Here is a 15984-nt window from a genome sequence, read left to right on the forward strand (position 1 = left end):
ATTTAGTCTCTGCTGAGTTTGGAGATTAACTTCCCTCTTTGTTGCCATATCATTCTTCCCCCCTTTCCCTTTGCTCACTTTCTCTCCTTTTCCAGACTCAGTTGCTTTGTGCCATTCCCTCAACCTCTTTGATGCTGTCTGCTAGTTTGTGATTACATTTAAATGCTTCCTTGGCGTGACAAGACAGACTTGCTTCCAAAGTTTGATTTTCAGATTCCAAAGCATTAAAAGCATTAAAATTCCAAAGCATTAAAGGTTTACAAGGAGAAATACTTAAAAAAAGCAATGAGCAAGCTGACCTCCTTAGTCAAATTATAGCTTACTTGACAGAAAATCTATCAGCAACTATTTTGAAAATTGTGATGGTTTGTTTTTTCACTAATCAAAACAGTCAATATTAAATGACAATTTAACAAGATTCAGTCACTGAACAAGTTGTTCCATTTAACTAAAGTGGATCACAAAAGATCACATTAGTTCCCCCAGAAACCGGCCTGAAACCGGTCTTACTGACTGATAAACTTGGCAGCATTTTGGCTGACTACTTACTGGCTGACTGACTGAAACGCACGTCCGTTAACTGGCTGGAAGCCCGGAGGGCAGGTTGGCTGAGAGCTGCTGAGGTTCTCCCTCACACGGGACTCGGCTCTTTTCCAATGGACTGTGGCCCCGTGTGATCCGTCGGCCTGCGGTGACAATCAAAACCGAGGCGCAGCGTGTTACACTCACATCACTGAAAAGCACAACTTCAGTCAGGAGAGCAAAGGATCTGATCCACAGACAGAGAGAGACGCAGAAGTGAGGATGAGACAAAAGACTCATTTGAACAAACACTGTGCTCCAAACTCCTGTGAGTACAACACTTTGTACGCTGTGTTTCTGTTAATCGTCGTATTCTTCAGATCTCACGAGCCTTTCATGGAACGACGCAGACTGCAGGACCAAGTGGAACAGCTACTGTAAGTAAGAAGCTCTTTGTTCACTCAGTTTAGTAGTAAAAAAAGTAAAAATGATTATCATATGAAATGGTTTAGAAGTACTATGGGATTGTTAACTACAGCAAATATACTAAAATGTAAAAGTTGTGGGAATTACTTGGTTACCTTCCAATACTGGTAATGACCACGTCATGCCTGCATCCGTCAGATAACATCACTCTTTCTGCTCCTCCTTGTTTTCTCTCTCTGTCCGCTCACTACTTGCAGTATTTGCAGCACACAAGCCATCTGTGTGAGGTCACCTGTCCCCGGCTATCCACACCACAGACTCATGTTCACTTACAAATCAACCAACGTGTCCACTGGATTCGCTCTGGCGGGAAAATGCACCAAACAATCACATTTGTATTTCTTGCATGTGTCTCACTTTTGCTGTTTCTCCTGTCACTCACTCACTCGCAAACAAATATTGGAAGACTTACATCCAGTAAGCTGCGCACACACACACACACACACACACAGACACACACACACATGATTGATTTGCCCCCTCTCCAGTTTTACAACGACTGCTTTGGCAGTTTGGCAAACAGCCGGTGTTTACTGAGCCTGTCGATGGGCTATGTAATCGTATATTTCCACCGAGAGTGTCTGTTAGCAAGGACGCTAATTAGCAAACGATTAAGCTCTCACACAAAAGAGGTTCTTCAGATTAATTGGCGGTAAAGTTAACAAAAGCTCGTGGCTCAGTAAATAGTTTAGCGAGAACAATAGCACACCTTGTCACACTGTGTTTTATGTTTTCAGATGAGTAATTGCTATTGTGTAGACTAAGGACGTATCACTGTTCAACCACGGCTCTCTACAGTGAACAAAGTTACACACGATGACAAGCATGAAGACGCCGCCCGGCTCCAGATCACGTGCTTGAGCAATACTTGGTACGGGCTGCATTGACAAATGTGTACACGAAGCAACAACATGTACAACTAAAACATACGTATTTGGGGAAAATACATTCTTTGGAAGCAGTCTCCGTTGATCCAGGGGCGTCCTGAAACTATTTGCTCCAAACAACAATTTGCAAAAACATCTGTTAATGAAGAGGGCGTCCCAACTAGGGGTTTGTAAATGGTGGAAACAGTTAAAGATCCCACCGACTGGCTACGAAACTGGGAAATTGCTTTCCTGAACTCCAGCAGTGCTTCCGGTCTACACAACTATTTACCTCTGGACCTCGTTGGATCAGCAGTGTAAACAAGACACAACCTACAAACTGGTTATATAGTTTATCTAACGAGAATAAACATGGAAATACTGCAGCCCCAACATCATCCAGATTAGGCTGCGGAATAAATTTGGCATTTAAAGAAAAAAAAAAGTTTGCTGATGCAACAAGAAAGCAAGAGATGAAACCTCCTAATGAGCATGTCTGGTAGCAATGTATGTTTTGCTTCTTTAACAGACATGTACACATGTACAAGCAGTTCTGAAAGTGGGAACCCGGCCGTGCCTTCTCCTCCTCCCCAATGACTCCAAAGATGAATGCTTGTTTGCAAAATAACCTGTTGGTTTTTTACAGGGAATCCACCAACCTTATTGTGTCAACTTCAAGAAGATATTTATTAGAGATTTGTCCCGCTTATGTTTCCGACAAGCAACACACGACACAACAATGACACAAATACTGACACAGTACCAATGTCTATAATAGTGTTAAGAGTTCAAAGTAGGAAGGGACAGACATTTTTGGCATCCAGTAAAAATATGTAAAAATTGGCGCATGTGGCTCAATTACTTCTTCCATATTAAAACTGGTCTATACTAACAGTCACAATAGATTAGACCTCTCTATAAGGGAGAAGAGCATACTCTTTATTGGTTAAGATTATTTTACAGACTGATGCTGATTCCTACAGCAATTAGGCAGCTGTTAAATGGTTTATTACTAAATGGCCTCTGGCACTCAACAGATGTTCAGAAATCATACAGATGAGATCACTTTATGTTGATGACACAGTTACAGGCAGTGATTCCATTAAGAGTAAAACAAGATACGATGTTAACGGTTATGATACAGATCCAAATATAAACCCGAAAAAGACCCTTAGCGGTTGTAATCACCACCAAGTAGTTACAATTTGTCATAATAATTGAAAGGGACAGAAAAAACAAACCACCCTGATCGGACTTTTCCCATGTATTGTATACATCATTTCCATGGTTACCTATGGTGGGGAGAGAAAACAGCATTTCATCCTAGGACGAAGCAAAGAATAAAAGCAGAAGAGACTCCATCACAAATAGATGTATGCACAGCCTTTTTCTAAATTCTGGGCAGGTTTTCCATCGGTAAAATTCCTGATGATCTGAGCTGGGCTGAACGTGCGCTGGGTACTGATGTGACTAACAGAACACTCGCCGGTTGGGCTGTTGCAGAGGACACTGGGTAATAAGGCTGCAGATGACTGAAACCAAAAAAACGAAATGGGAGAGTGGGGATTGGTAATGTTTGTGAGTGCCTGTGTGTGTGTCTGTGTGTGGGTGTGTGTGTGTTCATATGGGGCTGAATGAAATATCTTTTGTTGTCAGGGTGCACCATGCAAAAGGGAAAAAAACGACAGTACATTCGGTATTATTCAGGTGAAAAAATGAGTCTCCTAATGTGTGTGTGTCTAATAATTTTTTCTATGGATAAAGAAAATTAAGTAAGAAAATATGCACTTGCAGCAGTAAAGCCAGCTTCAGCAAAATGTACATAGTGCCTGAATTTTGTCGTTTATATAATTATTTACTTTTATATGCAAAATGTTGTCTCTGTACATCGTGTTAGGATTAACTCACTAACCTTGGGTCACAAATATTTGCATTCTAAAGATAGGGGCGTTGCTATTAAACTGATAATATAATTTATAGCTTTGATTGCATGAATCTTCTTGGACAGATACACTTTTGCTGACTATGTGACGCTGTGTCTGAGACGTTTAATAAAAACTGACTGTATTTTTAATTTCGCAAATGTGTGTCACAATTTACTGTACGTCCCTCCGCTAGACCTACCAGCAATGCTTCGCCAGGACTTATGTCTCCGAACTCTGAACTCACGCCTGGAGAAACACATAATGCCACAAAGTGGGCAATCTGAAACAATTGGTTGGGTCGAGGGATTAAAACAAAGCTTTGGTTAAAGTTAGAAAAAAGGGTTGTTTGTGTCAAAATAATAACAAAACAACATAACGTAACTAGCGTGAAAAAAATAGCACCCCCCCCCCCCCCCCCAATAGAGGACTTTCTTACATCAATGTGATTTTATGATAGCCTAACAAAAGAAGCAGTGTTGTGCCTTATCATGCACTCATTCTCACTCAGGAATGTCAGAAGCTTTAGTGGCTCGGCCCGAAGAGGCTTTAACTCGGGTTAAATTGTCCTCTATCTGGGTATACCTCTCAACCCTACCCCTTCTCTAAGCCTAGATGATGGATGGTCCTGCAACAAGGTCAGGACACAGGTTGGGTAGCAATATTAACTACCCTCTTCCACCGGTAGACTGTCAGATCCTTTGCGTCTGGAAGCCTCCCGTTGGCCCCCGATGTAAACAACTGCAGGAGCAGCGGCTGTTAGGTGAGAGACAGGACATGAAAAGGGCCCCAAACATGTGGACAAAATATACATCAGAGGAAGTTTCCTGGGGAAAAAAAGGCGTCTACATGTTTCATTACAACCGGGCTTTTATGGTGTTTCAGTGCCTCATAATGCGATCAAGCTGCATTCCCCTTAAACAGGAAATGAGAGTTGAGTTGAGTGAGACTCGGGAGTACAGTTGTTCAAGGGGTCTCTTTCCTCCCTGAGTCACAGAGTGGCGTTCAGAGAGGAGATTAACTGGATTTGATTGCAAGGATCTCTGTCAGGCTGGAAGAATTGTTTTGAAACAGCTCGGGGCGAACATTTGACCCAGCTTTGACAGACAACTCTTTAATTCTGCCTGTGACGGGTTTGAGATTAGCCGAGCAAGGTTTTTGGATTTACATTTCTTAATGTGTAGGGAAATGTCCACATTGAGAACCTGGAAAACCCTCCAGTTTCTCCATAAACATGATCGGATGATGATCTATGATCTGGATTGACATGACATACAGATACAGATATTTGCAGTTCCTGTTAATGAACCGTATTCAGACTCTTCCTCACGGTGGCACTGGATTCATTAAGATTATTGTCACCTTGAGGTGGACTTTTGGCCAATATCTTTCCTTATGGCCGAAATACCTACACACAATATATGATTTTCCCCTGCAGCCTCGTACGCACATACGTATAGTGCGTATATAGGAGGCTGAAGGGGATAGACATACACTCTACGTGTATATGGAGATAAATACCAGCTACCAACATTCTGTACAAAGCTTACAGTATAGCTGGCTGAAAATCTTGCTTTTCCTTTAGAGTGCCTGTGTCTTCATGCTCCACTGGCTGCCTTTATAAGAGAGAGTGTTGCTCTGTTCCTTGCCGAGGTCTTTGGAAGGTGAACGGTAATTGCTGAGGGAGGATTTAGCCTGACAACGGAACAAAGCACCCCTTTTGTCTTACTACGGCAACTGTTATACTGTGAGATGGAGCACTACTCCAGACATGAACTTAGACATGAATGTGTCATGTGGGTTGGCGGGTACATTTCGCGCGACGCCTCGGTGTTTGTGTGTCAACCACAGGGAGAGAGACAGACTGATGGACAGGTTGATTTGTAGACTGCATTAAAAGGCTCCGTGCTGTTACTGACTCATTAGCTGTAGCGTTGGCCCTGTGGTAATGACATCATGGTGGCAGTATTAGCTTTTAAAGTCTGACCGCGGGGGGAGCGAACTGTGCTGCTCTTTTGAAAAAGGATTGTTTCCCTGTGACTTCATCATGTGGTAAACTTTCAGGAAAACCCCAAACAGGTCCTCTCCTATTGTTTTACTCTCAGTTATTGCATGAACAGGCTGTTAATTGAATTAGCATACAGTCTCGGACTCAGACAGAGGCTCGTTCTTGCACACATACACACAGAATAATATGCAAAAAGATGACAATCCAAGCTCTTATCACATTCTGCAGAGCAAACATATGCATTGGAAAGACAACGGTCTTACATATATGTGAAAAGGGCAGAAGAAGAAAGGAGGATGTGATTATTTTGATGGTATAAGATGAACATGAGTGTTCATCAGTCAGAGGGTGACAAAGATCTTGGCTCTGCCAGGTTGTCGGTTCTTTCGTCAGAGCCCCCTCAGTCAAGACTGGCATTGTTGGTGAAGAAGAAAGCTATCAGAGGATCTGCACAAGATTAGCACAGCCAACAGTTCCCTCTCTGGCTTCCTGTTCGGCCGCAGGAATTCTTTTAGTAACAACAGCATAAATCGGAAATAGTTTACCCTTTGCTCTTAGCATGTTCCTCATTGAAAGCTTTATTCTGGCCATGCGATGGGTGTGCGTGTCTGCATTTGCGAGATAGTGCACCTCTGTGTCTGTCCTTATCTTGCATTCTGCCACAGTTGTATTTTGGATAGGAAGCTATGTTGCATGCTGAAGGACCTCCTAATGCTTGTTTCATACTGCCGTTGGTTTGTATTCTAGCTCCTCAGCCATTGCTCTTTGGGCTTCTATTGCTCCCGCTTCATTTAGCCGTTGCTATTTTGGCAGACAGCTCGTTGAGTTTAATTTGGTTTTTGGCAAGATTGTATAATGCGTAATAATTTTACATCTTCGAACCGTTTGCCTAGCGTACATCACCTCCCGTTTTTTGGTTTCAATAGAGTGCGAATCCATTCGCACAATACATTCCAATGTCCCGTCCTCTAAATCTTTCTTATGAGCAGCTATTTATTTTTTGTTCGATAATAGCAGTGCACGTATTCTCTCGTTGCCTCTGTTTACCGTATTTTTCCCTGTCACTTTTTTTCTGCCTTGCTGTTCCTCCTCCATCTCCCTTCTCATTCAGTTTCCCCACTTGTTCCCCCAATACGCCTCTTCTTCCCCTTCTCCTTTCCCTCCATCTGAATTGCAAATTGTGGCAGTGTGCAGTGCCAGAGTAGCTCCTCAATGTCATAAGAGCTGACCCTGTAGATTAACCAGAAGAGAGAGAGGGGATGTGTAGAAACTACAGATCAATAACGCGGCTTATCCTCTGTGTTCTTTTACTTCACTTTGAATTCAGAGCTGATAAGCTGAAATGTCAACTCCTGTTCAACAAACAATGAAGTTATAATTTGGTGACACAGTGAAAATATGAATTGTTATCCAAACATTGAAGAGTGTTTAATACTGAGAAAATACTCTGTTTGAGCGTGTACAAAGAATTGTTTGTTACATGTTGCACACACCAGCTGCCTCGATATGGATGCTGATGAGGGCTGCCAAAGACAATCACATAATAAGAGGAAATATTTTCCTTTTATATATACACAAACATTAAGAAGAAACAAATCAGATGTTAATTAGAGAAGTTGTCATCTGGATGCAACTCCACCAGAACTAGACACGACTGGTCAAAGTACCAACCGCTGACAGCAGGATGATCCAATTAACAAAGAGATGCAATATGTAGATAAAGAGATAGTGTGTGTGTGTGTGTGTGTGTGTGTGTGTGTGTGTGTGTGTGTGTGTGTGCGTGTGTGTGTGTGTGTGTGTGTGTGTGTGTGTGTGTGTGTGTCTGCAGTCATTGTACTGTGAAAGGTCGGTTTACTGAGTTGGCAGGCAAAGTAAAGTTCCCGTGAGCTCCACTAAACCTGAAAGGTGCCCTTATCAGAGAAGGCAGAAGCCAAAGCCAGGTACAAATGGTCATGTGTTTGAGTGGCACACACACACATTAATGTCCAACACGTAGATCCCCATCAACAGATTATGTTGCTCAGGCTCTCTCACTTAAAGCAGAATGAGGCAAACACTCATCAGGAATCAGGTTTCCGCATTTACCTCAACCAACCTTTCACAAAACGCTGGTATACCCACACGATATCTCTCAGGAGCTGACGTTGTCACAGATTTTGACAAGATTTGTGTTCTCCCCGTGTCTGCGTGGGTTCTCTCCGGGTTCTCCGGCTTCCTCCCACAGTCCAAAGACATGCTCTGGGGATCAGGTTAATTGGGGACTTCAAATTGCCCGTAGATGTGTGAATGTGAGTGTGAATGGTTGTGTGTCTCTGTGTAGCCCTGCGATTGGCTGGCGACCAATCCAGGATGTACCCTGTCTATCGCCTTAAGCTGGCTGGGATGGACTCCAGCCCCCCGCGACCCTGTGTGCAGGATAAGCAGTTTGACATTGGATGGTTGTTAAAGTATTATTATTATATTATTACAAGTATTACCCCATAGTGTTTCATTTCAATTTGTCAAATGTTTTTTGTTCCTTTCTCTGGGATCTTTAAATTAATAGACATGATATAAACTGTTATGGTACATTATAATAATGAAATAGACTTTCCACAAGTGTCACATGTAATCCTCTACAACATCAGTGAAATACAGATGTGAACGCTCTGGGTCTCCATTTATCAACGTTACAAGACAGACTTTCCACTGTTTATAGGCCTCAATTCTAATATAAGACTCGAGTCTTTGTGTATAGCTAATGGACAGTCAACGCATACCAGATGATGATGATTAAAGTTTGTTGATTGAAGCGACATCTGCTTTTGAGTGGTTTCTGTTTCAAAATGCAGTTGAAGAGCTACATCAAGATTTTGATCTAAATGTCACAAACTGTCTTCTCAAACATTCAACTTGATAGAGTTCCACATGTAAACACATCTGATTGAAAGTGAAACATAAAACAAGTGATGGAGGTTTTTCCAAATTTGTACTGGACGTTGGGTGGAATGAAGATGGTTTCCCGTGTACGGTGTGTTTCAACACACAGAGCAGCGCTGCCCAACGGTGAGTCTAGTAATGCACAGTTTCCATACATCTCTAAAAGTCCAAACATAATCTCTGACAAGTATTTTGCCTCAGTGTGCCACAAAGACAATCTCCTACTTTGGAGGAAACTGCTGGCAGGTCCATTCTCCTTTTAAATAGAGCTGGTATGAAGGAACTGTTTTGACAGGTATTTATAAGCATTTTATGGATGTATTGTGTACGTTGAACCTACCAATGTGCTGTTAAAGGACTTGGTATTTAAGCAACACAAAACATAATTTTTAAAATGCCATTATGAAGCTCATTGTTGTAAGATAATGGATCCCTATCTCAATGAAACAAGACATGAGGGTTTGTAATGACAAATTAAGTTGTCAGTCTTTGTACGCCCTGAAGTGCAGAATAAAGTATTTAGTGCCATCTAGTGGTTGAACACTTACAGGGTCGAATCACCCAAGTTACAGAAATCATACTGACACCAAGGAATGCTTTTAGCTTTAGTTTTCTTTTCATACTTGTTTCTACAAATAAATGGTGTCATAAAAATTCATGACAGGATGGTATATACCTACAGTGGCGCATGGAGTGGAGAGGGTGTGCCGGAACCGCAAGGTTGGCGGTTTGAGCCCCAGCTGCATCCTGTCCCAAGTCAAAGTGTCCCTGAGCAAGACACCTAACCTGGGCATAAATGTAAAAAAGCCATGGGTTAAAGATGCAATGTAAGTCGCTTTGGATAAAGCTAAATGTCAGCTAAATGACCTCTAATGTAATATGTAGATCACCCACAGTAAAGGTGATATTCTATTGGAAAGAGATAATACAAAAAACACCCCTAACTACTTCTCCAGAAGTGTAGAGGGGAAACATTTTTTGACTCGTGAGAACAAAGTTAACACTCAATTGTTAAACCAATGCTGCACAGTAATCTTGATGATACCTTTTAATATGATTCCATTCAAGTGTTTAAGATGTTCTAAATTAAAGTATATTAATTTGGATTTATTCACTAATTTAGAAACACACCACACCCTCAGCCAGAACGTCAGCCTGTTTAAAAATATCCTGCATAAATCGGAACAGAAGCTGTGTACAATAGGACAAACAGGAACTAGACTGATATACGATGAAAGAATCAAATCAGTGTATTTCATGTCATCGGATAAATAGACAGCAAAACAGATCCAATCGATTAGCCTCTAATCTATTGGTTTAATTGTTAAATATCCACAAAGATTAAACACCATTCTAAATGTTGTCTTTAAAAGAGAAGTGCTCATAAGTTTCTTCACAATAAGTCCTCCAGCACAAAAGACATGAAAAATGTCTGGACATCTAAGGAAATCGGATTAGGTGGCTTGTGATGAAGTCCCTCATTTTAATTTAACATATGCATGTTCTTTGTATCGTTAGTCTAAACAGCCACCTCAGAATTGTACTAAGGAACATCACTTCCTTAAATAAATGTACGTTTATTATATATTGCAACCCAGGTCTCATGATTGTATACTTTTCATCTTATTTTACTTTATTTTATTTCATTCATATATCTCACCAATCTCCAAGAACAATTCCTGTATGTGTAACCACAGGTGGCAATAAATGGCTTCTGATTCTGATGAGCTTTCCCGTTTCCGCTTCCTTTCCCGGTTCTCGCCTCTTCTCCAGCTCATCCTGCGCGTGAGGCCTTGGCTCCGCCCTCAATCAGGGCGGGTCCTTCAGCGTGTTGTGCGCCTGCGCAAAGTGTAACGCATTGTTTTTGTTGTTGGGAAACTTTCCGAGGGTTTTTACCATTAAATACGTTATTCGTGATTGCGTCCATGAAGGAACTGTAATGTTTTACTACATGGAAGCTATTGAGACCATTTCATAATAGTATATTTTTTATCTTCAGACTACTTTTTTTAAATATCGCGTCTTAAAAATGTTCCTGCAATCCATAAAGAACGTAAACATCAATTTCAACGCGTTAAATGAGAAGTGCAGTTTCTCCAGCGGCGACCTGGTAACGGGACACGTCTCCTTCGACCTCTCAAAGGAGACGAACATCACTTTGATAGAGATGGCAATGGCAGGAAAGGCGAGTGTCCACTGGTCCACCGGGGGAAGCGGGGGGAGAAGGCGAAGAAGACATCGGAGACACTACGCGGCGGAATTGGACTTCTTTAAGTTCAAAAGCGTGATCGCGCAACGAAACAGCGGTAAGCGCGCGGGGACTGTGTGGGAACGCTCCGGATTTAATCAGTCATCGTTCAGGAAAGTCACTGTGTGTGTCTCCGTGTGTCCCTTCAGCCACAGGAGGGGCGGCCAAACTACAGCCGGGCACGCACGTGTATCAGTTTACCTGCCAGCTCCCACTGGGGTGTGTGTGTGTGTGCGCGCGTGTGCGTGTGTGAGCACCTCCAACGATGGATCCTGTCACGTGTTGTTCGTCTTGTTTCTGACTCTTAAAGGACATTTGGTAGTTTTAGATGAATACATATTAATGACCAATCAGCATTATTTGCAAGCAACCCTGACAACTAAAACTAAAGTCCCGTCAATATAGTTTTCTTCACTGTGGTCGCTGATATCTTTAGATAGTTCTCTGTAATATCTGAGATCTTTTTTTCTGCAAAAATGTCTGTTTATCATTCTGCTATTTTTTTGAATGATCATCTTTTCAAATCAACGCAGAGACTTCCCCTCCACCTTCCATGGAGTTAGTGGACAGATACTGTACACCTTGACAGTGAGCATCCACAGACCGTGGCATATGAGCAAGGATTTTGTGACAGAGTTGAACTTTGTCAACCGCATAAATACAAATCAGCCACAGTTGCAGGTAAGTAATTGATGACCGTGTTCATAAGCCTAAAGCCGAGCCTTAAGCCCCACGGTGTTCCCACTATCTTTGTGCCGTTTATTGAAATACTATTCTGTCCCAGGTTTGTAGTAGAGTAATCTGATTGACCACGATTAATCAGGAACAGCATCCAACTAAAATAAAACAAAGATGAAGAAGTATTCAGATTATTTGTATAAATAAAACCATGCCTGAGGGACATTATGCAGGTTGTAGGTATTATCGGCTTAAATAAATAGCAGACATAATTTTATTATAACATACCTAGTTTATCAATTTAAAAAGTCACCACATTTGGAGATATGTGGTTCTGCTGGATAGAAAGGTTTGTAATCTGTAGAGTAACTAAGGTTGCCTGATAAATAAAGTGGAGTAAAAAGTACACAGCCTCCCTCTGAGATGGAGGGGAGTGTGTGACACTATTGTCCCACAATGGAAATCAAACCCTCATAAAACCTAAAATAGAATATTGGAAAATCAGAAGCATTCCAACGGTCCTCATCTGCCGGCTGGTTTCTCCGCAGGCTCCTCTTTCGGGCTCCAACAGCATGACACTGTGCTGCCTGTGGTGTGTCTCTGGTCCCATCGCCATGACAGTCAGCGTGGAGAAGAAAGCTTTCATCCCCGGTACTGTTTCCACCTGTTCCATCAATCCACCTGATAGCTTGAATACGTTTGCTGAAAGGAAACCCATCCCGAACACCGTGTTTCTTCTCCCCCCAGGGGAAGCCGTGAAAGTCATTTGCGACTTTAGCAACGCTTCATCTCGAACTGCTACTCCCAAGGTGGTGCTGCAGCAGAAACAGACTTGCTACGACAACAAGCTCAACAAGAATGCGGTGGTCAAAAACTTGGCGCGCGTCAGCGGCCGACCCGTCGGTGCTCACACCTCGTACGTCCACGCCGAGCTCGCGCTCCCTATTCCCACGTTGGCGTCGCTCACAATTTCCAACTGCAGCATCATAGACGTGGACTACGTCATTGAGGTTGGTGCCAGCGACCGACTCCGGAAGATGTTAAAAAGAAAAGGATCTCACTGTTTCCCATTCAGCTTGTTTCAGTTGTTCAGAGAGTTTTCCATTTGCTACTTTTGAACTCCAACTAGTCTGTTCATGTTGTTTTCTTGTGCCTCCCGTAGGTGAGCCTCAGCGCAAGAGCGTCACCCGACCTCACCGTGCTGTTTCCCATCATCGTGTGTGACACCCTCGTTAACGCTCAACCTCCTCTTTATTTGGGAGTTGTCTAACAATACATGCAGAGATGTTTCATTATCGTTCAACGGATCTTTCTTCTTCTACATTGCTCACTTTGATGCAATTTAGCCATCCAGCAATTCTGTTAAACAGTGTGCAGCCTCATAGTGCCTTCATTTACTGTGCAGAATGCAGTTATGCACTGTTCACCAAATCATGACAGCAGGATGTTTATTAAATAGGTGGGAGAGAAGCCATTTTGACTACGGTGAAACATCAGAAGTATTACAATTTTGTTAAGGTTTCAGTGTTATTTCCTCTTCTTTCATCCCAAATATTTTAATACTATATCATGTTCACTGTTATCATTCAGATACTGTTGTACTGTTCTTGTCTAAATGGAGAATATGTTACCGTGTGGGTAGTTGAATCCAAATCTTCAAGGGATTGTCCCCTATAAGTACAAGTTTAGAAATGTTTTCGTTCTTTTATCTCAACGGCTCCCCTCAGCAGAGAAAACACTGCAAGCAGCGCCTGCACTAAATGGACTCTTTTTAGCCAAAATCTGTATTGTCGCACACACGATCATCTCAGCCAGTGTGTTAATAATCACTAACTTTAGATGGCAGGGTAACGTGGCTTCACATCATCTCAGGCGGCTGATTGAATATTGCCACTGTGTGAGAATTAAACATTTTATGATTTTATTGTTTTATTTATCAAAACTAATATCTAGCTGGAAGTAAGCTCAGATTCCGAATGAGTGGACAGCTTGACAGCCGTGTATGATAATGAGAACATTGTCGAAAGTGATTTCCTCCCCAAGTGATCCATCAGATCTTGTGTGTCTCATACGATAACGCAAAGAGACTCTGCGTCTTCCTGCAAGACAGATTTCACCGTTCTGACGAGGGGATTTTTGTATTTCTTCCGCTTGTTCCTGTACAAAACACCTCTTTCAAACAGCTGTTCCCACGATGACTCCAACCACAGCAAATGGCAGGATGTAAAGAAACAACTGTCAAAGGTGGTGAAATGTAGTCATTAAATCATTGTGGACAGTTGTCCAAGGTGACTCAACAACAACCCGCTTCTGCTTTCAGGACGGCCGAATATCACCTGGCCGTGTAGGCGTTCACCTTATATTGTTTGTTGTAATACGATAGGTCATGCAAACAGTGAGCGGGGCCCTGACACAACATCGCAAAACCATTAGAGATATTTCTACACCTTCAAAGCTTTTATTGTCTTATTTGTATAATATAACCATTGTTTTGAAAAGTACTATGCAAATAAAACTGTCTCACAAGAATAACACTCATTTGGGTTCATTTCCATAGATATTGATTTTAACATCAAGCTGTTTTCAAACCTGTTCCCCCCCACGCTTAAAAACACTCCATGTGTACTGATGCTCTTTGCCTGGATTCCATACTCATTATTTCCACCCGGGTGGTTGCCACATAGAGGAGTCATTTATTCAAGTATTGTAGTTGAATCCATACTGAAATCACGACATACAAAATGTGTCTTTCGCGGTGTCGCCCGGCCCGTCTCCAGCTCTGCTTGGATATCACAAAGTATGTAAAAAGTACAAAATGTTAAGAGCTTTTCAGTGGGATATAATGGCATAAACCAAAGTGATATTTGCCAAAGTCAGCTGTCAGTTCACTGCTAATTAGATTCACTCAGTGTAAAGCTGAAGGGAAAAGCTGAACTCAAACGCACAGAAATGTATGTAAGGATAATTGTGACGTACTTCAGATTATTCCATTTAATGTATATTTTAATAACGTGGCACTTTTTAGAAATACCTCACAGACGGCAGATAAGTATTTAACGTCACCATTTTTCCTCGCTAAATCTATTTTTTTAAGGTTCTATTGACATGACATTTTCACCAGATGTCTTTAACGACCCAAGTTATCCCAAAAGATAATAATTCAGAATTAAGGTTTTGTGTAATAAAATGGAAGACACGAGGTGGAGGCCTGTACAGTCAGGACGCCAGCTGAAATCTATCAGTAATTACAAAGCAATCCAATCACTTCTCAGTGCAAATTAATACCAGCTGGTTCGGTCCCAAAACGGTGTCTCCTCACCGAGGTGTGACACAACAAACATCTCATAATGGGGGAAAGCAAAGCGCTGGCGCAAGACCAGTGCAACCTTATTGCTACACGTTGTACTGATTGGTTACGGAAGTATTTCTAAACTTCGAAATGTCCCGGTGACCACTGTTGCGGACATCATACGGGGAAGAACATACTTTTACCATTTGCTGTTTACGAGCAGGTGTTCTTTGCAAGAGTTCTGACAGAGAGAACAGAATTATCAGAAGATTTGTCCAAGAGACAAGGAGAGCTTCAAAAGGACTTGTTACGAAAGAAAACAATAACTAAAGCAGCCAACAGCCCCGGCCTGACTGCCAATCTCCCCCCTCAAGACTCCATTCATGAAGAAAAAGCACGATGAGACTTGTTTGCTGGACAACATTGAGACAAGCCTGTGAAATACTGGGAGAATATAATTTGGTCAGATGTGCAAACCATCATATATTTAAAGAAGGGAAAATTCTTCCAAGATTTTCTTGATATCCTGCGATTTACCAGGATGATGAAGATGAAACGAGGGTGGACGTTCCTCCCAAACACACAGCCAGGAAAACTATTAAATAAATCCTCCCATTTCATCTTATAGAAATGTCAGTTACTTACACATGAGAACATGGTTCATGAAATCACGTGAGTTTTCCACTAATGTACATATATATTGAATACATATGCATGTTTTACCGTTCAGAGTGGTTAACCGTGCTGATTGCTTCAGGTTTATCAGGTAATTTTTTTTGGCCTGGGCTCCCATGTCTTTTCAACAGATGTGTTTTTTTTACCAATGATTTTAAAAATGAACAATTGTCTTGGCTTTTTACTTTATTTGAAACCAGCATGTATTAGAACATAACCCATATTTAATTTCCACTTGACAGAAGTAGCTGCACAATTCTCAATCTAAATCTAATACTTCTGTAAGTCTATCTTGTACATTGTGTTGTGCTCATTGGGAAGGATCCACTGCACACTGGAGGCAAATCACAGCACGGCACATGACACCAAAG

General features: G+C 41.8%; 2 protein-coding genes and 1 long non-coding RNA gene across 4 annotated transcripts in view; 2 read left to right on the plus strand and 1 right to left on the minus strand.

Moving 5' to 3' along the window:
- LOC120831139 (single-stranded DNA-binding protein 2) overlaps nt 1-691 on the minus strand; it is a 42363-nt gene extending 41672 nt beyond the window's left edge. The window contains exon 1 of the mRNA XM_078086761.1: nt 550-691. The gene's annotated coding sequence lies outside the window, so the exon portion shown is untranslated. The remainder of the gene's footprint in view (nt 1-549) is intronic.
- LOC120831165 (uncharacterized) overlaps nt 1-3957 on the plus strand; it is a 5331-nt gene extending 1374 nt beyond the window's left edge. Inside the window, exons 1-3 of one of the 2 annotated variants that reach the window (XR_013451990.1) lie at nt 662-798; nt 903-959; nt 1206-3957. This is a non-coding gene — a long non-coding RNA (uncharacterized LOC120831165). Of the gene's footprint in view, nt 1-661; nt 799-902; nt 960-1205 lie in introns of those variants that run through there. The other variant, XR_005714023.2, reaches the window with a different exon arrangement.
- Nucleotides 3958-10501: 6544 nt separating this feature from the next.
- Nucleotides 10502-14181, plus strand: LOC120831153 (arrestin domain-containing protein 3). Its single transcript, XM_040196371.2, has 6 exons — nt 10502-11029; nt 11121-11190; nt 11505-11652; nt 12198-12300; nt 12397-12659; nt 12812-14181. The coding sequence occupies exons 1-6, from the start codon at nt 10753-10755 to the stop codon at nt 12917-12919; spliced, it is 969 nt and encodes a 322-aa protein (XP_040052305.2). The 5' UTR covers nt 10502-10752; the 3' UTR covers nt 12920-14181.
- The last annotated feature ends 1803 nt before the right edge of the window (nt 14182-15984 follow it).

The sequence above is a fragment of the Gasterosteus aculeatus genome, chromosome 13 (assembly GCF_964276395.1).
Source record: "Gasterosteus aculeatus chromosome 13, fGasAcu3.hap1.1, whole genome shotgun sequence".
NCBI lineage: Eukaryota > Metazoa > Chordata > Actinopteri > Perciformes > Gasterosteidae > Gasterosteus > Gasterosteus aculeatus.

Coding starts and splice junctions, on each gene's coding strand:
- LOC120831153 (XM_040196371.2), top strand. CDS start 10,753: ATGTTCCTGCAATCCATAAAGAACGTAAACATCAATTTCAACGCGTTA. Junction 11,191..11,504: donor ACCTGCCAGCTCCCACTGGG/GTGTGTGTGTGT, acceptor AAATCAACGCAG/AGACTTCCCCTCCACCTTCC. Junction 12,301..12,396: donor GAAGAAAGCTTTCATCCCCG/GTACTGTTTCCA, acceptor TTCTCCCCCCAG/GGGAAGCCGTGAAAGTCATT.